General features: G+C 39.5%; 1 protein-coding gene across 1 annotated transcript; it reads left to right on the top strand.

Annotated features, from left to right (window-relative positions):
• The first annotated feature begins 3,964 nt into the window (after positions 1 to 3,964).
• On the top strand, positions 3,965 to 6,598 carry LOC124119328 (ankyrin repeat domain-containing protein 17-like). The gene has a single exon (XM_046481815.2). The coding sequence runs from the start codon at positions 3,965 to 3,967 to the stop codon at positions 6,596 to 6,598; it is 2,634 nt and encodes an 877-aa protein (XP_046337771.2).
• Positions 6,599 to 24,676: the final 18,078 nt, after the last annotated feature.

The raw sequence follows: 24,676 nt of genomic DNA, 5'->3' as shown, positions 1-24,676 counted from the left end.
CAATACACTGAAGCAAGTGGTGTCTGTGAAATAAGGTAATGCAGTTTTCCTTTACTACATGCATAAAATTAAGCTACTCAAACCTTTTGCTTTTGACAATGATGTCGTGAACTGATTTAAGAAGAGTCATGTTTGTAGAACTGCTTAACTACTGCCACGTAATATCATTTTTAGACCATACCCATGTGTGTAGAAATACACAGTGTTTCTGATATTATCGTATTTTTTGACAGTTATAGAAAAAGTGAATTGCATCTTCAAGGTGATATCCACAAGTGCAGTCTGGTTTGTCTGATACATGTCGTCTAAACTTATCAGCGTTTAAGTCACTGCAGCCGAGCCTAAGGCGACAGTGGACAATTTGGCATGATCTATGAACATATTTGAAATCAAAATTATTAGTAATTGCATCAGAACGATTAATTAAGGATTTGATTTCTTTTAATGAGCGAGCATTAGTTACTTCATCGGATAGAGGGTTCCGCAGGTTGATCATATCCAGAAGAAATTATTATTAAGCATAGGTCTGTGTTCTACATTTGATTGTTTGTATGTTGAATCTATTTCTAAGGTTATATTTGCTGTTATCAGAGAATTGAATATACACTTTTCAAATATTTTGGCTGAGCAACTTGTGAGTGCTACAGGTCTATAATTTGAGCATTCATGTTCATCGCTGACACTGACACCGCATCAGCCCGGCAGTGGACTTGACACAGTTATTTGCGCACCGATTATATAACTCCTACAGACAGGGTGGGGTGGTTGTTTAAAGCGAAACGGAAGACCCCGTTTGTTATCTAATAAATGCTGTGCGGCGCCTTTGATCTTGCCTCAAAACATACACCTTATAGTAGTAAACGACGATCAGGATGGCCTGGAAATAAACACAATTCTGTCTGCCCAGTGTATCCACAATTAACTAGAATGCTTCATATCCACAAATATATATATAGAAAATAGATATTTGCCCACAGCAAATATTCATTTGCTTAATTGCATCAGTATGGTTTATCAGAACATGTACAATGCTTTCTTACGCTTGGTGAGGCAGACTGAAATTGAACATTAGGATAACGTCAGCAGGGATAAAAGAGGTCATACCAAAGAACTTTAATTACTAGTGGAAAAGTCAGACATTCCGATCAACCACTACCAGGCCCGGCCGGATCTCAAGATTGACCAGATCAACACCCCAAAGGAACATCTCTACGCCAAACAAGGAGTCCCTTTCGTCATGGTGCACAAGAAGGGGGGACATCGAGTACGACATCACAAACTACACAGACTTGTACCACTTCTTCCAGAGTAGTGGCGTACCGACCTCAAACCACTTCGTCGCCAATACCGCCGCCCTCCTTGCCAAGAGTCTCTACCAGAATCCCAACCTCCAGGATGAGAAGCTGACCAAGAGACTACTAGAAGGATACCGCCGCTAGACTTCTAGCCACACATGCTCGCCAGCCGACGCCGTGCCTTCCCACGCTTGCCCCCCAACCCCCAGGCCCAAACTTTTCCATATTATTGAATATTCTTTTATCACCCACTCCCACCCAGCCAAACCCCAACCCCTTTAACTTTATTAGAATAGGCTGTAAACTTATATTTTTTTAGGGGGGAGGGTGCACTTCTTTATTTAATCATTTCGTTTTTTTACCCTAATAGTAAAAGTGCTTCCCCGTGTGCGAGATAGGCTTAAGTCGGAAAGCGCACGTTAAATCTCCGAGGTACCTATCTACCAGAACTTTATTTGCTGTTCTGGTCATACATAAATATATGTAAGTTACGTACATGGGGAGGCTAGATTATTTACAGCTAACAGCAATATAGTGCCAATTTTATGTTCAATAAAAGAAAACGTTGATAGATCTATAACACACTTTTTGTACTATTAAACAAACTGTGGACTTTTAAGACATTTTCGCTTATTGTAATAACATCTAGCTAACAAATCATATCTATCTCTGAAATCCACAAGCATAGTTGCTGTCAAACCTAAAAAACATATTCAGGGAGGTCAGTTTTGACTTGCCAAGCACCTTAAGGTGAGTTTATTTTTAAACTGTCAAAAGCGATTGTCCCTTCAATACTAGTATATGGCTGGAAGCTGTTTCTCGGACTGTTATGAGTTATGATGTATTTTATGATATTACTGGGGAATGTTCAAATTAGTTACTGTCATTTAATCCAACGTTCTAACTGTCAACTGTCTCAACAGGACCATAGGTTTGGTTATATATCTCATCCCTGTCTCTATGTCTTAAGTTGTTAATCGGTAACTGCGGTCCAAATGTATCAACTTATTCATCTATTGTTGCAAACTTGACTGATTTAAACATATCTAATTGATCATGAACTACTCAGTCAGTAAAGCACTTGTATCAGAAATGTAAAACTAGCCATGTTTCATGTAGTCCCAATATCACTGAAAAATGCCGATGAAACGTGACATAGAAATTTACTCACAGACAATATATTTTTCGTGAGAGTGAAGCAAAATTTTATTAAAGTTTTATTAACAATTTCATAAACTATAATAATATTAATATTAAAATTCATCATCACTTGCCAAGTTTATGAACATGTCCCCATTCGGGAGATGTCACATATAAACAAGGATTCGAACTAGGTTTGATCGTCTTTGACACTGAGGTTTATCCCCACTTTGCCAGCAAACTGCAGAAGATTAACAGTGAGTGAGCATCGTTTCTATGTATAAACAAGAAAAGATGTTATGCCAAAAACGCTCACAGTAGTTAGTGAGTAAACTCACGACCTGTCATGACCTGGTTGAGTGACTTCCTCCAATCAACGTGAAAGGATTACCTACAGAGAAAGAAAGGATTAAAGTCACCCATAAATCTTATCCTTACGTAGTACTCCAACTTCTAAATGCCTCTCAAAGAAGGATTAAAATCCTAAAGATATCCTATCTACGTGGTATAGGTACTCACAACCTCTAATAATAAACTGTTACGTTTGGTAAGTATCCCCAGCAATACTCACTATGGTCATTGGGCAAATGTAAAAATCACAAACCCTAACGAGATTCTGTCTACATGGTCACACCCGGTGATTGTGAAGATCTCAAATTCTATCAACAGTCAGACAGCATGGCTGTTTATATTCATTTACAACATCCTCTTATAATTAGTATAAAAGTGTTCCACACAAAACCTTCTTTTATTTATTCTTTCAAAATACAAAACAGAAAGTGCGGTGTGGGGAAATGGGACATATTCCTACGTGAAATAATGAGACATTAGTAGTGGTGACGGCTATATCATAATTGTACTGTCTAATGCATAAATTTGGCGAACGAAAAACGTTATATTTGTAATCAAATGGAATGACTCGTGTGGGCAAATGAATATGTTCGCAAATCCACAAACAATCATTTTATTAATGGCGAACATTTACCAACCCGCGACAATCGTGTCAACACGGGGGTTCCCCTAGCAATAAACTCGCATCTAAATTCACTACTGTTCTACTGTCGGCTAGCAACAATGGCTAGACGGGACCCTAGTGGAATGGTTCATGTCACAACCGAACACTAATTAAGACGGGCAGACCTTGTATTTACGGTCTGGTGAACACAGCTCAATGGCCGCTCATTAACTCAAATTTCACATCTCACTCTTTTGTTTTATCTCACTATTCATTTGATAATTTTGTCAACTTCAACTGGAACCCGGTCCTGTGTTACACGCGTGGCACACGCGTGTGCAACGGGTTGCACACGCGCTGCACACCCGTTGCACACCCGTTGAGCACCCGTGTCACATGCGTGTTACACGCGTTCTCAACGCGTGTTAGGGGAATGAACTTTTAGGCAGTAGTGTATTTAATCCAATGTCCGTATACAGAAAATAACGTCGTTTTCGTATTTATAGTATGATGTCAAAGACCTTCGCTTTGTCGCGATTATATGTCTTACAACTTCAGTCGTGTACCTTTCAAGATGTGTAGAGTAAAATATTGTGTTACAGCACCTTCGTTCTGCGACCTCCATAGTGCCACTAGGACCCGAGACCTGTCAAGAGTGAAACTCATCTTGTGCCAAGGACGGGCGGACATTAACTGTAGAGAATGGGTTGGAAGGACACTGGTGATGTTGGCAGCTGGTAAGGGACATAGAGAATTGGTTGAGTTACTCGTGAGAAAAGGAGCTAACGTGTCACTCGTCGATAGATTCGACAACAACATCCTTCACTATGCCTGTCTGGGAGGACATGTGGAGGTTGTAAAGTATGTCCTCTCACAGGACATGGTGTCCATCAACAGTAGAGGATGGAAGAAGATGACACCAGCGATGACGGCAGCAGAGAGGGGACATAAAGAAGTGGTAGAGTTACTTGTGAATGAAGGAGCTAATGTGACACTCGTTAATAAAAAGGGTGACAACCTCCTTCACAGTGCCAGTCGGGGAGGAAATGTGGAGGTGGTGAAGTTTGTCCTCTCACTGGATATGGTGTCCATCAACAGTAGAGGATGGAAGAACATGACACCAGCGATGACGGCAGCAGTGAAGGGACATAAAGAAGTGGTAGAGTTACTTGTAAGTAAAGGGGCTGATGTGTCACTCTTGGATAAAGGAAATAACAACCTCCTTCACTTGGCCTGTCGGGGAGGAAATGTGGAGGTGGTGAAGTTTGTCCTCTCACAGGGCACGCTGTCCATCAACAGTAGAGGATGGGAGAAGATGACACCAGTGATAACGGCAGCAGATAAGGGACATAAAGAAGTGGTAGAGTTACTTGTGAATGAAGGAGCTGATGTGACACTCGTTAATAAAAAGGGTGACAACCTCCTTCACAGTGCCAGTCGGGGAGGACATGTGGAGGTGGTGAAGTTTGTCCTCTCACAGGGCACGCTGTCCATCAACAGTAGAGGATGGAAGAGGATGACACCAGCGATGACGGCAGCAGATAAGGGACATAAAGAAGTGGTAGAGTTACTTGTAAGAAAAGGGGCTGATGTGTCACTCTTGGATATAGGACATGACACCCTCCTCCACTTGGCCTGTCGGGGAGGACATGTGGAGGTGGTGAAGTTTGTCCTCTCACAGGGCATGGTGTCCATCAACAGTAGAGGATGGGAGAAGATGACACCAGTGATAACGGCAGCAGAGAAGGGACATAAAGAAGTGGTAGAGTTACTTGTGAAAGAAGGAGCTGATGTGACACTCGTTAATAAAAAGGGTGACAACCTCCTTCACAGTGCCAGTCGGGGAGGACATGTGGAGGTGGTGAAGTTTGTCCTCTCACAGGGCACGCTGTCCATCAACAGTAGAGGATGGAAGAGGATGACACCAGCGATGACGGCAGCAGATAAGGGACATAAAGAAGTGGTAGAGTTACTTGTAAGAAAAGGGGCTGATGTGTCACTCTTGGATATAGGACATGACACCCTCCTCCACTTGGCCTGTCGGGGAGGACATGTGGAGGTGGTGAAGTTTGTCCTCTCACAGGGCATGGTGTCCATCAACAGTAGAGGATGGAAGAAGATGACACCAGTGATAACGGCAGCAGAGAAGGGACATACAGAAGTTGTAGAGTTACTTGTGAAAGAAGGAGCTGATGTGACACTCGTTAATAAAAAGGGTGACAACCTCCTTCACAGTGCCAGTCGGGGAGGACATGTGGAGGTGGTGAAGTTTGTCCTCTCACAGGGCACGCTGTCGATCAACAGTAGAGGATGGAAGAAGATGACACCAGCGATGACGGCAGCAGATAAGGGACATAAAGAAGTGGTAGAGTTACTTGTAAGAAAAGGGGCTGATGTGTCACTCTTGGATATAGGACATGACACCCTCCTCCACTTGGCCTGTCGGGGAGGACATGTGGAGGTGGTGAAGTTTGTCCTCTCACTGGATAGGGTGTCAATCAACAGTAGAGGATGGGAGAAGATGACACCAGCGATGACGGCAGCAGTGAAGGGACAGAAAGAAGTGGTAGAGTTACTTGTAAGTAAAGGGGCTGATGTGACACTCTTGGATAAAGGAAATAACACCCTCCTTCACTTGGCCTGTCGGGGAGGAAATGTGGAGGTGGTGAAGTTTGTCCTCTCACAGGGCATGGTGTCCATCAACAATAGATGTTGGAATCAGATGACAGCAGTGATGACGGCAGCAGTGAAGGGACATAAAGAAGTAGTAGAGTTACTTGTAAGTAAAGGGGCTGATGTGTCACTCTTGACTATAGGAAAAAACACCCTCCTTCACTTGGCCTGTAAGGGAGGAAATGTGGAGGTGGTGAAGTTTGTACTCTCACTGGGCACGCTGTCCATCAACAGTAGAGGATGGAAGAGGATGACACCAGCGATGACGGCAGCAGATAAGGGACATAAAGAAGTGGTAGAGTTACTTGTAAGTAAAGGGGCTGATGTGACACTCTTGGATAAAGGACATGACACCCTCCTCCACTTCGCCTGTCGGGGAGGAAATGTGGAGGTGGTGAAGTTTGTCCTCTCACTGGATATTGTGGACATCAACGCCAGAAACAGCAAAAGTCAAACAGCAGCCAATATAGCGACGTCTCGAGGGCTAAGAGACATTATTCATCTTCTTGTGTCACATGGTGGTCAAATGTATTAGGTGACAAGTTTGTGCAGACAAGCATATTCTTACAGACATTGACATGTTGAATACATCCATGTTGTTACAGGCAAACACGTTTTGAATACATCCATGTTGTTACAGGCTTTGACGTGATATAATGCCATTCCGTTGCATCCTTCGTCCGTCCGTCCGTCTGTACGTCAACAATTTATTAAAACAACGTTCACCTCGACGTTGGTACACTCGAATCCGTCCATCGCTGTGGCTGAGGTGAAAACGAGACTCGTCAGTGAATAGAACTTGTCCCCACTGCATGGCCGTCCAGCGTAGACGCTGTCTGCACCACTGTAGATGTGCTTGATTGTGGTTTTCTGTCCAAATGGGACGTCTGGCGGGTCTTCTGGCGACAATCCCTGCACATCTGAGGCGACGAGGTACGGTTTGTGAAGATATTTGTCGAAGGCCAGGGATGCTTCCTGCAGTCACTGTTGCAGGCTGGAATAGATTTCGTAGGTGTGTTGTTCGAATCAAGTTGTCTTGTCGATTATTGGTTACGCGTGGCCTGCCACTCCGAGGATGGTCTCTGACTGCATTCATCTGTTGCCAACGTTGCCATAAACACCAAATGGTGTTTCTGTGGACGTTAATTTGTCTTGCAAAATCACGATGACGCGATCCTGCTTCAGGCATACCAATGGCTCGCAGACGCTCATTTTCGGACATGCGTGGCAGTTCGTAATGTTGAATAATTGCGTAATTTTGTTGTTTCTCTGAGTGGTTGTTGTCAGCACGATGCTAAACAGACAGACAAATTCAACAGATATATATAAAAATATATATACAGATGCTATACAGATATGCTAAACAATGCATATGGAATCCCGTTTACGCACATGTTTTTATACCCATTCTTGAGTTGTGAAATGCATGGGGCTTGCATAAATGTCAACTTTTGCATGGGATGCATGCTTTTCTGTGGCAGTTGCGTTTTTGTGACTTCCATACATGCACTACAATATTGAAAACCAAACTTTAGTTGTTTGAAAAATACACTAACATATTGGTGTCACAGGAACTGTTGTTGTTGTTGAGTATAAATATATGTGATTGTGTCTCTTTCAAGATTATGTTCACTTCTTGCTTATGACGATACTCCGTGCTTCAAATTCATGCAATTTTGGTGGAAAAAGTTGTCTATATGTATATATTTTGTATATCTGTTATATTCTATATTGTAACATGATTATCTTTTAATGTAAAAGTGTAGTGTAGATGACATGTAAAAGTGTAGATGAAATTTGTATTCAGGCACCAAGTGAGGCCGGAAGTAAGCATGACATGCCTTACACATCTGATTACCATTACCACCTACTTTTACAATTACTTATTAAGTGTACATGATATGTAACTATGTTTTATTTTCAGGTCCCTCAATGATCATATGGAAGAAAATAAAAGCAACACAAACATTTCCATATTCCGTGAAAAATCTGACAAAAACGGTCGATTGTAACCGACTACAGCATGAACATGTCTATATAAATGACTACCAAATAGTGATGATGGTAGGTGTTCTAGAAAAGTTGGCAGAAGCAATTCCTGGTGTTGAGATCCATTTTCATTGTGTGCAAATTTGTTTTCATGCAGAGCCACAACTAACGTAAATTCAATCGAAGTTTGGAATCGTTTCTGAAACCATATGAGTTAAAATATGATAAGGTTTTGTTTGACAGACTACTGAATCACGAATGTCATGTCTATTCCATTTTACTAATAAGTCCTCTCGAGTCAAGAAAATAGACAGAATGTGATCAAAACATTCTCAGTGAAACGTTCTCAGTGAAGAGCACTGAAGGTACTTTCAGGCAAACATTAAACTTGTGACGGTCTATGAATTAGCACGAACTTATTTTCGGGCGCACAGAGAACTTAACAAAGTACACATGAACATACATCAATACAACCAGGCATACTGGCCTCCTCACCACATCACACAGACGTAGATACGCACAACAGTAGATAACTTTGGATAAGTATCCACCCTCACCCTCATTTGATGACGTCACAAGTTCACCTAGTAACCCCACGTGACTGATGACGTCACATAACCTTGACCTTGGGGGGTGGGGGTGGGGAGGGTGTGTTGTCAACGTCATTGCCTCATTAATATGCAAGATAACTCATTAATATGTAAATGTATTAGTGATGTATCAGGTTAATTAGATGAATATATGGTCAACTGACCAGATGCAATCATGCAATTAATTACTTGACCATTCGTTAACCGTAGAACACGGGATAGTAATGAATGTCCCTATATGGACATGTTACTATGACCGGGGTTCGGTTGGGTCTTGACTCACGTGGAATGGAATGTCATTGTGAGTACATTTTGGCGCAGGAACATGTGGTGAACATTTGAACCTTTTGCGTTAATGACATTTCTCTGTGCACATTCGGTGGCGGGCTATATGTGGTGATATTTAAAAGCCCACGAACAGGTTTATGTAGAAAGATCTCCCAATATTCAGTTAGGTTAATAAAGGGTCAACTGACCGTATGCAATCATGCAATTAACTACTTGACCATTCGTTAAATTTAGAACAACACGTGTCTAAAAACAAGATGGCGGACGTTGCCATGAAGGCTCACGGGCGTCACGTGACCTCGGTTTGAATCTCGCGCCCTGACCCCCCCGTTCCACAAAGCGATCTTAGGCTAAGTTGATTCGTAAGTGCAATAACTCAATCATAGTCAAATATAATCATGACGTCACAGGTCAGAAAGGGTAATGAGAGGTCTGTGGTTCCAATGCACGAATGAAATGTGTTAATGAGTCCTTCATTAAGTGAGAACACAGTGTAGTAATGAGTGTCCCTATATGGAAGTGGCTACTACAAGGTTCAAATGTGATTCAGGGGAAAGGAATGTCATTGTTAGACATATGCCATTGATGCATGTATTTCGCATAGTAATGACTGTCACATGTGGCAAAGAGGGGTGTGAGATGAATTTCCATAGCAACCACATGTCAAGTTCTTAACTCTTCTAGTGTTACCTCTTATAAGTTCCCTTTAACATTCAGTTGCCATGACAACTAAATAAAAAAATAAGGGTTAACAGTCTTGACTCCAAGAGGTCAGCTCGGATAAATATAGAGTCGGTATCGCGAAACCCGTGTGTTGAAGACTTTAATGTATGCCAGTCTGGTTTAAGACGTTTTAATACTGTAAAATTCTATTCTTTTTCTAACAAATGTTTGAGTTCAAAATGCCAGTTCAGTTTCCTATTTCAATTGAAAAATACTTGTTTAACCCATACCCAGAATCATTTTCATGAGAAACAATAGAGTGAAATAACGTAGTTTCAAGAAATTTTATACGATATCCTTTCACATGTCAACATTTTTCAATGAAAATAAATCATATCTCACGTTTATTTCATCAAAAAAAAATACAAGCGTGTTTCAGTTTTAATGCATAAAAATCTTCTTCTTAAACAATCTGGTGAATAGAAACAGCTGTTTCAACGGGGGGGGGGGGGGGGGGGGGGGTGTTAGGAGTATTGGGTTTAATAGTCTGAAAGACAAACTATTCTATTTATTATCTATTGATTTATTTCAGAAAATAGAAGTGTTCTAAAGATCTTCTAATTATAATTATAATTTCAGTATATCACAAGTATTACATCCTTGCATCAATTTTAAAACAGTGTAAATTTTGTCCAAAGATCTATCAGAGTTGTGATTATGAAGAACACTTCGAACTCCTTTAAATTGTCATGTTGACTTTAATAGTCGGAAAGACAAACTATTTTATTTATTATCTATTTATTTATTTCAGAAAATAGAAGTGTTCCAAGCACATTGTTTGCTAGACTTTATGTTAAAAAAAATTATGTCTACCCCATTTACAACACCTGTGTATACATGTGAGTTTTGTCAAAAATCCTTCAGAAACAAACAGCACATTGTTAGACATCAGAGGAATTGTGGCCCAGCTTCCAGACATTTTGATTGTCAAATATGTTCCAAATCATTCAACCGTAGTGATAACTTACAAAGACACATAAAAAGTCAACACAAAGATCCACAACCATCTACTTCTACTTTTACTTTTACTTGTCATACATGTTCGACCACTTTCCCATCAGTGAAAGATCTCACTAAACACAGGATTCAAATTCAAATCAACAAAGTGGTGGCGGGGCTGCAGCTAAACGTAGGAAAACTAATGTAGATAATCAAAAGTCATGTTACAGACAAGCAATAAATGGAAATGTCAGGGAATTTGATTTTATTCCTCAGGGCCAAGAGGGAAATGATCCCTACTATTATTTTGTGATAATTCAAACTGACATGATTCATCACTTGAAAACAGAAATTGAAACAAAACATAGTATCAAGTGGGGACTTTGTACCCAATTTAGATTCAGCAAAAGAAACTCGGACGGTCTGAATTCATTTACTGAACCTTACTTTCGAACCAAAATGTCTCCAGCCACCCAAGCTGATGATCTGGATGCGTTGTACACCGAAGCTACAAACACAACCATGAAACTGATGGACAATGACGAAGGGGATACTTCAAACCTAAACTTTGAAACTGTGTTGAGCGTGAAATTATCCGTGGTTAAATTTCAACCCTTTCGCGGAAGCTCATATCTCCCCCTCCCTCCTTCGCTAGAGAACGAGCGCTGTCTGTTAAACATTAAAAACGTGGACGACAACCTCTGTTTTGCCTATTGCGTTTTGGCTCATCTGTTCCCCGTTCAGTCTGATCTGGGCGGAGAACAAGTGAATCACTACAAGGATAAACAACACGAGTTAGATTTGAAAGGGTGTGAATTTCCTATGAGCCTGAGTCATATTTCAAAATTTGAAAAAACAAACAATGTAAGTATCAATGTCTATGGTTTTGACGAAGATGATAATCAACAGCATGTCATCTTTCCTTTACGAATCAGTTCAGTAACTTCCGAAGTACCCAAAGATCGTCACATAGATCTCTTCCTGTTAACTCAAGAAGTAGAGGAGGAAGACGAACCCCCACTGTCTCATTATGTTCTGATCTCAAGTTTGCCAGCTTTGATCAGAAAAACTGGAGACTGTCACAGCAAATTCATTTGTCGAAAATGTTTGTGGACATTTACATCTGATAATAGGTTACAAAAGCACACCCCTTACTGTTATCACAAAGCTCAACAAATTAAAATGCCTGAACCAAACAAAGCCTTTAGAAGGTTTTGATTGGGTCACTATGCCAAAACAGTCAAAGTCCCCTTTGTGATCTACTGTGATTTTGAATCCGTGTTGTCACCTTTAGAACATAATGATACATCGGAGAGGAGAAGTCACCACGTCCATGAGCACTTTCCCTGTGGTTACAGTTATCAAATTGTATGTCGGGAACCCGACATGTACACATTTGCATTGAGAACCTATAGCGGGGAACGAGCCTCAGAGCATTTCATGACACACCTTTTGAAGAATTACGATCAAATCATGGACATTTTAAATCATCCTGTGACCATGAAATTAACAGATGAGGAGAGGTTGACTTTAGATTCGGAAATTGCTATCTTTGCGGGGAGAAAGTACAGCAGAATGAGCGACACATCGATCACGATCATTTGACGGGTCGAGTCAGAGGTCTGTGTCACAATTACTGCAACATCAACTACAACGAAGCCAAATTTGTCAATGTCATTTGTCACAATGCTCCGAGGTATGACAATCATTTGATTCTTCAAGCAGCAGAACTGTTTGCCGATCGAAAGTTGACGTGCATAGGTCAAAATTCGGAACACTTCATCATGTTTCAAATAGATCAACTTCATTTCTTGGACAGTTTTAAATTTTTAAACACCAGCTTACAAAATTTGGCCAACAATTTGAGAAACAAAGGCGAAGAACAATTTGTCTATTTGGCAAAGAACTTTCCCGAACATGTGGATTTGCTGACTCGAAAGTTACCCTACTTTCATGAGTATGTGGACAGTTTTGAAAAATTAGATCGAACAGAATTTCCGAGTCGTGACGACTTTTATTCTTCCTTATCAGAAGACACCATTTCTGAACAAGACTATGCCTTCCCCCGTCACATTTGGGAGACTTTCAAAATTACATCGGTGAGACAGTTCATGGAATTGTACGTTGCCGTAGACACTTTGATTTTGACCGATGTGTTCGAGGCATTCCGTGACATGTGTCTGAGCTACTACAAATTGGACCCATGTCAGTACTTTACTCTCCCGGGGATGGCCATGGATGCTTGTCTTTTCATGACGGGGGTGAGCTTAGATCTTATGACCGATCCGGATATGTACAACTTTGTCTCAAACGCAGTGAGAGGAGGTGTGGTGAGTATCAATCATTGCCACGCTCAAGCCAATAACCAACACATGTCCGATTTCGACCCGTCCAAATCCGAATCTCACCTGATGTACTTTGACATTAACAATTTGTATGGTGCAGCCATGAATTGTCCTTTACCTCAAGGTCATTTTGAATGGGTAGACGAAACACAAATAGATGCTATTGATTGGTTGCAACTCGACCCTGAAGGTGAGGTGGGGTACATTTTAGAATGCGATTAAGAATACCCACGTGATGTCCACTCTGTCCATCAGTCCTTGCCCCTCGCCCCCAACAAAGAAAGCATTCCCTTCGAAGACTTGTCACCCTATCACAGAGAATTGCTCGCAGAGTTAGGTCTCTTGGGGAAGAAGAACAGGAGGAAGCCGCCCACGGGGTCGAAATTGTTTTCGACCCTGAAAGACAAACAAAATTATGTCATTTATTTTGCCACTTTGCAGCAATACTTGCGATTGTGTTTGAAACTGAAAAAAGTCCACACAGTCCAAATGGATGAAGCCCTACATTGACTTTAACACTCAGAAACGAAAAGAAGCCACAGATGACTATTCGAAGGAGTTTAAACTGCTCTCAAATGCTGTGTATGGGAAACAGTTGCAAAATGTAAGAAATTACAAACAAATTGAATTAATTGCGACTGAGGAAAGACTTCAGAGGTTTACGTCCAAGCCCAATTTCAAAAGTGTAAACATCTTTTCGGAAAATTTGGTCGTGGTGAACATGGAAAAGGTGTCTGTGACTTTGAACCAACCCGTCGCCGTGGGCTTCCCCATTTTGGAACACGCCAAAAGACTTCTTTAGGACTTCCATTACAATGTCATTTTAAAAGAATATCCCAGCGAGCATGTCAGGGTTCTCATGACAGATACGGATAGCTTTGTTTTATCAAATCTGGTCCCCCGTGGGTACTCCTGTCCGTGATCCTCAAGACTTTATGTTGGCTAACCCTCATCTCTTTGACACCTCCAACTATCCCAAAGATCACCCACTTCATTCCATGGAAAGACACAAAGCCATCGATCTGATGAAAGATGAAGTGGGTGGTTGTTCCATCAGAGAGTTTGTTGGACTTCGAGCCAAAAACTATAGTTTTATATTTGACAAAACTCTCAGTGAACGGGTCGAGAAACGCACTGCCAAAGGCATTCAAGAAACATTTAAGGAAAAACACCTCCGTCACCACATGTTTAAAGAGTGTCTTTTCAATCACAAACAAAACATGGCCACTTATCATCAGATTCCATCCATTCACAACACCCTCTACACAGACAAAGTGACCAAATTGGCTTTAACGCCTCAAGATGATAAGCGATACCTGTTGGCAGGTGGCATCGAATCTCGAACCTATGGATTTAATCCTATTTAGAACCTTTTGTAACCTGTTCATTTCAAGAAAATTTCTAAACAATTCCCTCTCATTAGTACTATAAGTGTCTAGCAAACACGGATGATATAGCATATGGAAACTTCATCCCTGTGTTCCTGATATGTGAAAAGGTATTTCTTATGCAAAATGTTTTTTCACAAATGATGTAAAAAGAATCTTTAATTCACTTATCTTATCAAAGATAAATAACATTTTATTGCTGGTAAACTTCTGTATAAAAAAAACAACTTGTCAGAAACTAAAACTTATATGACAGAAACTAAAAACTTGTATGTTAGAAACTAAATGTATATGTCAGAAAACAAAAACTTGTATAACATAAACTAAAATTTGCATGATGGGGAAAAAAATTAATTAATAATTAACACATTTTTTGTTTGCTCTTACAGGATGATTGGAAATCTCATGAGGTATCGATTCAGGGTGACTGGAAGCCAAGGAGAAGTGCTGAAGGAAGGAAGAATTCTCCAAAGAAGTCACCTTGCGGCTTGTCTTACCGGTTCTCGATGTCTCGAGAGAATGCTGAGACATCAGGTGAATGGAGCAGCAGAGAGTCTGCTTCACCGGGGACCCTTCTCTGTGACCAGCCAAGAAGTTGTTATTTCAAGACGGTGGCGTCACAAAAGAAACCATAACCTGAAGAAACACATTCGTTCAGTGTTTGAATCTGTGATGACATCTGTTTATGTGGATGAACTTCAGAGCAAAGTTAATGAATTGTGCAATAAAGACTGTTACGGATGTGAGGTCGATCATCCATCTCAAGTCCATCATCCGTGTCTGATGATGGGTGCTGATGAGAGGGTTGATAGTTATTTTGATGATACACTGTCAAAAATGTCTCACAGGCTTATCCTCGAAAAGACAAGAGAGCAAATGACATCATCATCCAGACTTTTATTTTCACTCCTTAACACCACATGCTATGAAAATGAACACTACTTGAACACTTATTTCTTTACTTCGAGTAGAAAAGAACGAGTAGAACAGAAGCTGAGAGAGAAAATGAGAGACTTTTAGAATGTGACGATGATTTCACTGCAAACACGAAAACGTCGTTTTTTTCCGTATATGGTCATTGGACGGAAAAACGACGTTATTTGGACGTTTTCAAACCATCGTTTTTCCGTCCAAATAACGTCGTTATTTGACATCGGAATTAACTGGGAGAGAACGATAGCGTTAAGCTCCCCCCTTTCTTGATTGACATTGTCAATCAAGCAACAGCGTCTACCGGTATTTCTACTTCTCAGATTTCATTGGTCAGTTCCCGCGTGTTAGATTACAGGCCCGCGTTTGACGCTGCACTCAAAGCGCTTAGCGGAAGTACTGAAATCAATCGTTCTGCGCATGCGGATTACTTAATGCCTTGACCAAATTTTCCGTTCTGTGCATGCGCGATTTCGCGTATTGTTTCCTAGATTTAATGTCACCACTATTTGACAATGGTTCATAAACACAGTCACGTGAAGGTTCGGAATCGTAACGAGTAACTCCATTTAAATTGAAGAGGATTCCCAGTGATATGGGAGATTCCAAGATGAAACTATTCTATGGCTATCTAGGCTGCCACCCAAACCGATCTAAACGGGACCCGATAGCTTATTGTATGCTATATAGTCATATGGAAGTGGACAAGAACTATACATTGTATTCCGGCCGATTGTTCTTGCATTTACTTCTAAGTCAGGAAAATGGACTTAAAAGGGGAGTTGTTGAATGTAATTATTTTAATTATTAAATGTTGCCTATACACTAATCTGGACGAACTTCCCATTGTTCTGTTTATGTCATCCTATATACTATTAGTATGTTACCGTTCTAAAGTCAACTTCTCACATAACATTATATTGTTCATAGTATCAAAGTTTAATCAACAATATCAAGAGCAGCGATTTAAACCACTGAAACACCCAAACACAAGTTTGTTATCAAGCGCTAGTGCAGACGTGATGCATCGTAAAAACTGTATCGTGATGTCTTTATAAATTCAATTTTACTACGAGATAGTACGGCTAACGCTGACTCACCGGTGGAACAAAGACAATATCGCTAATACAGATATAACGTATTTGAATGTTAATACTAAAGACAACCAATCATTATTTTTGCAGTGACGATATAACACGTATACACGTTTATTGTTAACTTTCATCAGTTTTGCTCTTCATTTTAATAACTTTGTTTTCACATATATATGTAGCAATACCCGACAAGCATGTCATACATAATTATGGGACAGTTTTCAATCTTGTACTGACTTACTCTGGTGTTAATGAGCGAAGTTTATTGGCTTGTGTGTAAAACCCCGTTTTTCTGGTAATCCTATTATTACTTAGTTTATTTCTATCTAATGACACCCTGTTCTCTGGATCATGGCTCCGTGACTATCCATAACAATTAAGATGAACATTCAGTTCAAGTAAATGAATGAGTTTGTTTTGACGCTACAGTCAGTCAAAAAAACAATTTTGTGAGGTTTGATAGCACACTTCTACCAGGTCGAACATCGTGGATCCTCATTTTCTGCCAAAAGAGAATCATAGTTCATATGCTAATCCATCTGCGAATACCCTCCCACTCAAGACGACCTTACTTGTTGCTAAATCTATCATCTATCCCCCTAATCTCATCCGCCCCCATCCCCCCACCCCCACCCCCCACACGCACGCACGCACGCAAACACGCACACACGCACACACGCGCGCGCGCGCACACACACACACACACAAACAAACAACTGACCTAAATAACCTGGACAGGAAATACTGCTGATAGCCTCTGGTCAACTCAGCCACGCCACCGCAGAATGTTCGTCCAACTCTGCAGGGGGCATTCTCAGTGGCTTCAAACGCGCTGAAATGTTTTCGCCTTGCATCCAAGATGGTGGACAAGTGAAATCGTATGAAATTTGGCTATTTTAGGTCCTATCTCTTTTTTGATGACCTAATATAGTCAATTCATAGTTACACGGTTGTGAAGAAGCTTACAACTTTATAAGACTTATTCATCTCATTCCAAAAAAGCTACTCGCGCTCACATAAAGTTGTAGTTATTATGTCACTGTTTTATTTCTTTAAAAATATATTACATGTTCAACAATAACAATTAAGATGAACATTCAATTTCCGATATAAGTAAATGAATAAGTGTGTTTTACGCCACAATCAGTCAAAGACCAACGTTGTCCGGTCTGATGACACACAATCTACCAGGTAGCACATTGTGTACACCCTATCCCCATTGAAGTATCCACTGTGGGTATTCCTGGGGACGAAAAGGCCCCATGTACCTAGGAATTTCATCAATACATTAATGCGCGGCATTCTCTGCCTAAAGAAGATCATATAGTTAACATGCTAATCCAACTCGAACTGCCATCCCGCTCAAGATGAATGTTTTATGTAACATCCAACAGGCCCACATTTACGCACGCACGCACGCGCACACACATATTTGGATTTACCAATCCCTGAATTGAGAAGACGTGCGTTACGAAGCTCCTCCAAGTCATCATCAATGTCCGTATATGTCTGTGATATCATTACCCATCCAAAGCCGAATATACATTTATTGTGTTTTCTTGACAACAAATGTTATAATTGGGATAACACTTTCTGAGTAAAGTACAGATTCTCGTACTTTCTTAGGTTGAGCCCCGTCCGGGATTTGAACCCACACTGTGAGTGAGGCACCCAATCGCCAGAACACAAAGTTGGCGATCTAACCCAGCCACCGAACCAAAAATGTTAGTCCAGATTACGTATTCTTTGTGTATTCCTCTGACAAGAGAAAAATGGCACGGCTTCTATGACCGAAAGCTTTGAACCAACAATGCCTTTAAGAAAGTGGTCAACAGTAACACATATTATATTTGGATACCACTTTCTCAGTAAACTACATATTTTTAGGGTGGAGATAATAGACGTTGATGGTTGATTATCAATGGACAAATTAAAGCCAAAACTTAACTTATGAATGATTGGTAATGGGAAATGGACAATGGGCAAACGGGAGGCGGGGTAATCAGCGCCATGCCAGTTATCTGTTGGCTTCCCTTGTTGCGTTCCATTCTTTGCTATCTTTTTACTTTTGTTGTTCTTACAGGTACAAATATATGTTCTCTGCCTCATAGCATTTAATAATATGCACCTGATGAAGGAGAAAGTATATATTCCGAAACGCAGTGTTCCTCCGTTGACATCCATAAATATTTTTCCTTGTGTGTATCAGTTCTTAATGCCCTTCAAAGACTCAATCTAGCTTTGTTTTTAAATGTGGTGATATTTGCGTAGAATATAATATGGTCATGCCTATATACATTTGGGTCTTTGTCTACATAAGCATTTAGACATACAATTTAGAGCTAAGGACATTGCTAATTCTGCAGGCATGAAGTACACGTCATAGCAAGCTGTGATCTTTATTCATACTTTAGATATTCGTAATGGAGATCTGCAACTGAAGTTTACCGTAATCTTCCGCAACTCTCACCTCCTGACCAGTTGAACGTCTTAGTGCATTCAGATGCCATTGTAAAATTCCAGGCTGCCCCTCTTTCTGTGATGTTTTGACGGATGAAATCTATTGCGTTATAATAATCTCTGTTTGCTGATATATAATATGTACATGTTGTAAAATATTTACGATATTTTAAACGTGTAATTCGATGCATATGCAATGCAATGTGAACATAAGTGCGGATGCACTAAGGCGGTTATAGTCATAGTTATACTGCGATGGATGTAGGGGAATGGTAGGGGGGTGTATGTATGTATGAAAGCACGAATACCGATACATGAGGGCGGATATAGTTATAGCTCGATGGATGTTGGGGAATGGTGGGAGGATGGATTATGTATGAAAGCATGCGCATGGATCCATGATGGCTGACGTAGACATAATGGTGGGGAAAGAAGAATGTGATGTGTGTGTGTGTGTGTGTGTGTGTGTGTGTGTGTGTGTGTGTGTGCGTGCGTGCGTGCGTGCATGCGTGCATGCGTTGTGATACGAGGGTTGGCGAACATGTTGTCAGATGATTGTGAGTGTAAGTTAAGTGGTTGAGGATGTTGGGGTTGGGGGACTGGGTGTGCCTGTGCTGAGGTCTTTTGTTTCACTCACTTATAGTGTTTTCTTTCACTCAAATACTGTTTCACGCATTTTAATGACTGCAACTGTAGTGACTCAAAGGTCATACTGGCCGGGCATTCAACATATCTACCCCAACTACATACGTAGCCATTTTTATGGTGTACAATTCTTCTTCTACCTCACACACACGCACGCACGCACGCACGCACGCACGCACGCACGAACGCACGAACGCACGCACGCACGCACGCATTAATTGTTTTATTAAATGTATCTTCGAGAGTCAGTAAGAAACTAGAAATAACTGCCTTTGTTCTGTAAACCTCACCAAGTTTCAGCTTTCGCCTCTTCCTTTGTGGACTGAGGTTTCACCTTTGTAAAATGATCTCTCTTATCTGTCTGTACCATCAACTTAACTGCCCTCACCCCCTGCAGTTTTCCCGTCCCATATTGCCAAGCAGGTGACCCACCAGGAGGAATACCGCCCTCCCTCAGTCCAGTGATACTGTGCCTAGCACAATATGTTGGGGATACGTAGCCTTGCTGTGGGCAAACATTTTGTAACAATTTGGCAAACTTTGATATGTAAACAGCAAATATTATTCAGTTTTATTTCAACAAAAACGGAAAAAATCGGATCCTACTTATTTTGTGGATACCATAACAATAAATCAAGCCAATAGATCGTTTGAGCTGGCATGGATATAAAAAATAATTAGCAAGTCGATAGTCATAATTCCCTCTGTTGGTCCCACGTGAAATGTTCTTCATGAATAGATGGCTGATAGACGTTCGACCGAATAATATCATTTGCTAACTTCAACTGTTCATCTAATTTCCATGAATTTATGTTACATAGTTCATATATTCATGGGCTTCTTCACTGAATGTATAGTGTGGAGGACTACTTCACTTGAGGATAAGTAACATAAATAATTATGATAATTATGATAGTATTGCCATTATTATTCCTTCAGATTATTAAAAAAAAAGTTATTATGTTTTCATAGAGAGAAAGAGGTATGGAGATTGTGAGATTATTTTTAACATCGGAATTGTTAACATAATTCTTAAAGATATTATGTTTTGTTTGTTTGTTGTTAAATGCTGCACTCAGCAACGTAAGGATATTAAAACATTACATTTAGGTTCAGTTGTATTTTTATATTTGTATCATTTTGCAAATGTTACAGAGACCTGATAAGGGATATATAATAATGTATAGTCGCTATTCTTAAAGTAAGAATATGTTAGATTTATCAACCAGAAATATTGCACACAAGAGGATAATCATATCATGACACTATTCAACGTCGAAGTCAACGATATTTGTGTATGTTATTGCTACATGACACGGATACGTCATGATAAAGCAATTAGAAATTGGCATTTGATGATATAAGATAGCTACGCGATAAATCACAAAGAACAAAGAAGGAAGCGATATTTATTTCACGATAAAACATTGTTCTATCATGACGTCATTTATTGAGATTCAACCATGCACTCGCAACTTGAAAAGTAAAATTTGTAAATTTGACCTTATTTTTGAGAGGTATGTGTCTAGTGAGTTGTTCCCAATAAATGTTGCTGGAGAATCCGAAAATGAGAGTGATATGACAATCGGTATTGGGAGAAAAGGTACAGGTGATTGACGAGAAAATTGTGAGAATATGCGGGACCAAACTCAAATCCTAAAATGGATTTATCTAGCATGGCCGCTGTCGGATTCTATTCAAGGAATCATCATTATTTAAGTACGGGTAAATATTGTAAAGCGTGTATTTTTTCCTAATTTAACACCCTAAAAGAAGCTGTACGTAATGTTGATATCTCATATAGAAATAAACGAGTCTCGGTCGTTGTTTATCATACAATAAACAACTTCCACTCGTCGTTTGTTTCTTAATAACATGACCATATACACTAACATTATATCTTTTCATGTTTATCGGTCAACTAAAGTGACATAAGCATTTCCATTATCATGAGAAACCCTTGCCAAAAGTAGCGCCAACTGCACCATTGCGACAACATCAGGAGCATGTTTCATGATTCATCATAATAAATGATGACATTGGATGCTCGCAAAAACGCGAGCTAAATCGGATCCACTAGTGGCACCCGCCACAAACACATCCAAAGGCAAGCCAATTGTTCACCCGAAAAGGCAGAGAATTGCATCTGACATCATTTTTGTCATTGATACGTCAAACCTGGAAATGCCGTCTACACGTCCAACACAAAGCCCAAGCCAGGACCCAAATCCTTCAAACCCGGCCAAAGTTCTGTTAATTACATACATTTTCCCCTAACCTTAAATAATCTATACTAGTTCTGAAGTAAATCGTATTTACCCGTATGAATCGTCTTATGTTATTTATTGCCGATAAACAGAATATGCACACTTTCTGAAAGTACTGTGTGATAAGTCACGCACCAAATCTATACTCTCGATATACATGCTGCTCTTACTTAAAAAAGGGTATTGGGTTAACAAGATACGTATATTAAAGTACCATGCTTTCCTGATGTGCTCTCATTCTAATTTGAAATAATGGCATAAATAGTTACCACTCATCTTTCAATATTTTTCAAGTTTGGGTTAATCACGAACATATTTGAATATGTACAACCTCTATACTTACTTATCTTTATACTTAAAGGCATCAGGTTTGTCTGTCATAAGACCCCGAAACAAATATGTCCAACACAGCCCAATATTTGGCTCTTGGCTCCTTGTTCTTATATTTTATAAGTATTGTTTAAACAACTGTTTTTTTCTGTAAAATATGTTCATTTCAGAAATTAGATGTTATTCTAGCATTAGGTCTGTGGTACGTTTACTGCATCAGCATTACATTAAAACGATATCACATTATATAAATCCATACAGAGGAAATGCTTAACATTTATCTTTTAAGGAAGAGTGCAGGACGACTTGCTTTATACATATAAATGTGGACATATATGTATGGACATTTGGATGATACAGATATACCTCCTTAATATTGGTTTCCAACATACAAGACGGACCAAGAAATTATGACTTGAATTTGGACCTGGCTTTCTGGTGTGATGTAACACCCCAGAATCTCCGGTAGAAAAAGGGCTCAAAGCACGAATTAAGATCACGAGATGATACTGATGTATGCATCTGGACATATATTTGCGTAGTATTACTACCTTAATTTATCAGTATATATGTATTTTGCAAAAAAGGATATTATAGGATCGACGCTGACATGCGCATATAACCTATTCACCAGTGCTGTAATATTTCATTTCTTCTGACACATATCGACACGAGAAATTATATTTAAATTTAAAAGGAGCCCAAGTGGGATAGAAATTTGAGTCTGAACCTGTTGAACAAGGCTTGTTTCATTTTGGGCTATAGCATTGCCGCAAGGCCTGGGCGGAAGGGAACACCTGTTTGCACCCATCAGATACCAATCACAACTTCTCTCTCCAAACGAAAACAAAATACGAAAAATGTCGGAAGTGTATCCTTCTAATTTTCTTTTTAGATACATGTTTTAACTTTAAAGTAATTATATGTATCTCATGTATTATTGGTATCTGTGATGCTGGTAGCGTTTTGTTGCCATTGTGTAGCTTTTGTGGAGTTATTATGAATATCAAATACATGCCTTGAAATATGGACTTGTGAAAGAACTCATCATTGAATCATTTGCATTTAAATTAATGCATATACCATTTACTTGGCGGGTATGGACATATTATCCATCTACTTATACACACTTATTATGGACATATACAGAATTTCATTGTACCTTATTATTTAAAAAAATACCCGTGAAGATCCGGGTTAGAATAGGCATTCAACAACCCATGCTTCTACGAAGGCGACTTGGCTCGCTGACTTGGTTGATGCATGTCATCGTATCCCAAATGCGTAGATCGGTGCTCTTGATGAAAATGACTAAATGTTTGGTCCAGACTGGATTATTTACGAACCACCGTCATATAGCTGGTATATTGCTGAGTGCGGCGTTCAACAACAAACAATCAAACAAAATCTATATAATTATTAAACACCTTCCAACAATGAGAAATTAAACTTATATTTTCTAAATATTCTGTTGTATTTATAACATAATTTGATTCATAATTTAATTATTGCGTTGCTTTCCTCCCTGTCATTCAATGTGCATGTTCAAACCCCTAAACTTTTAATATTTCATTTTTCATAAATGGCTACGTTAGTGCGTTGCCTAGATCTCTCGTTACCTACTCACAAGAATAGATTAAAATAATTTGTTTTACTACCATATTTCTGTTTATCTAATTCATAATACGAAATTGATAATTCATTTATAATAGTATAGATCATATTCGTGTATATCACTATCTGATGCTAAGGTTTTATTTCAGAAAATATAATTAATTCAAAATGTAGAAAGATACACAATTTGCCATTATTTGACTTTTAAACTGTACAAAGTATGATATAATGATCAGAATACCTGTAACGGGTAGTATTTAAGAAAGAAATATTTGTCGAGAAGTCCCATTTTTCAGATATGCCCTTCAGTAGTATTATTGCATATCTCCAGAGAGAGGTTTACATTGTAGTTCTCATTATTTGTAGATAATTCAAAAAGCAACATAGAAAATATATATGCTACCATGACGAAAGAATACAGAGTATACATAACTCGCAATTCTATATATTCAGCAAACAGCCCAAAACCGAAACTCCACAACACATCCGATTACACTGATTAAGGCTGTCCCAGTTCTCAATGCGATACTGACGCCCGTTCGTCTTTTCCTAGACCATACAGAATAAATTTAAAAGGAATCCAGCTCAAATCTAGAACGATTTGGCAAGCCTAGATTGCCTGAATTCTATCCATGAAAGTAAGCATTAATAAAAAAATATTGTTCTTGTCTGCTTCAGATTATATTTTGTAGATACTTATTTTAACTAGGAAAATTGTACTGACACCGGCGCTGTCCCTATTGAAGCTATCCATAAGAATTTCGAATTGCCGTCCATTGTTCGATGTCAATACATCGATGACAAGTGAGGATATCATAAAGTAATCGTTGATGCCGCGCTACACTTTGATAAAAATTATAAATTTAAATCAAGTTGACTGGTGTGTACATTACTACAGTGAACATGTACATGATCATGCCCTAATAATCAAATGCCGTAATGTCAAATACTAATTTATTATTGTGTGATGAATTTAACTGGATCAGTGGTAACATGTGATATTAATATTCC

This window comes from Haliotis rufescens, unplaced genomic scaffold, assembly GCF_023055435.1.
Source record: "Haliotis rufescens isolate VD_foot unplaced genomic scaffold, xgHalRufe1.0.p SCAF_46, whole genome shotgun sequence".
NCBI classification, from domain to species: Eukaryota; Metazoa; Mollusca; class Gastropoda; order Lepetellida; family Haliotidae; genus Haliotis; species Haliotis rufescens.
The sequence above is the reverse complement of the archived record's forward strand: the minus strand, read 5'-3'. Positions and strand labels throughout refer to the sequence as shown.

Coding starts and splice junctions, on each gene's coding strand:
- LOC124119328 (XM_046481815.2), top strand. CDS start 3,965: ATGTGTAGAGTAAAATATTGTGTTACAGCACCTTCGTTCTGCGACCTC.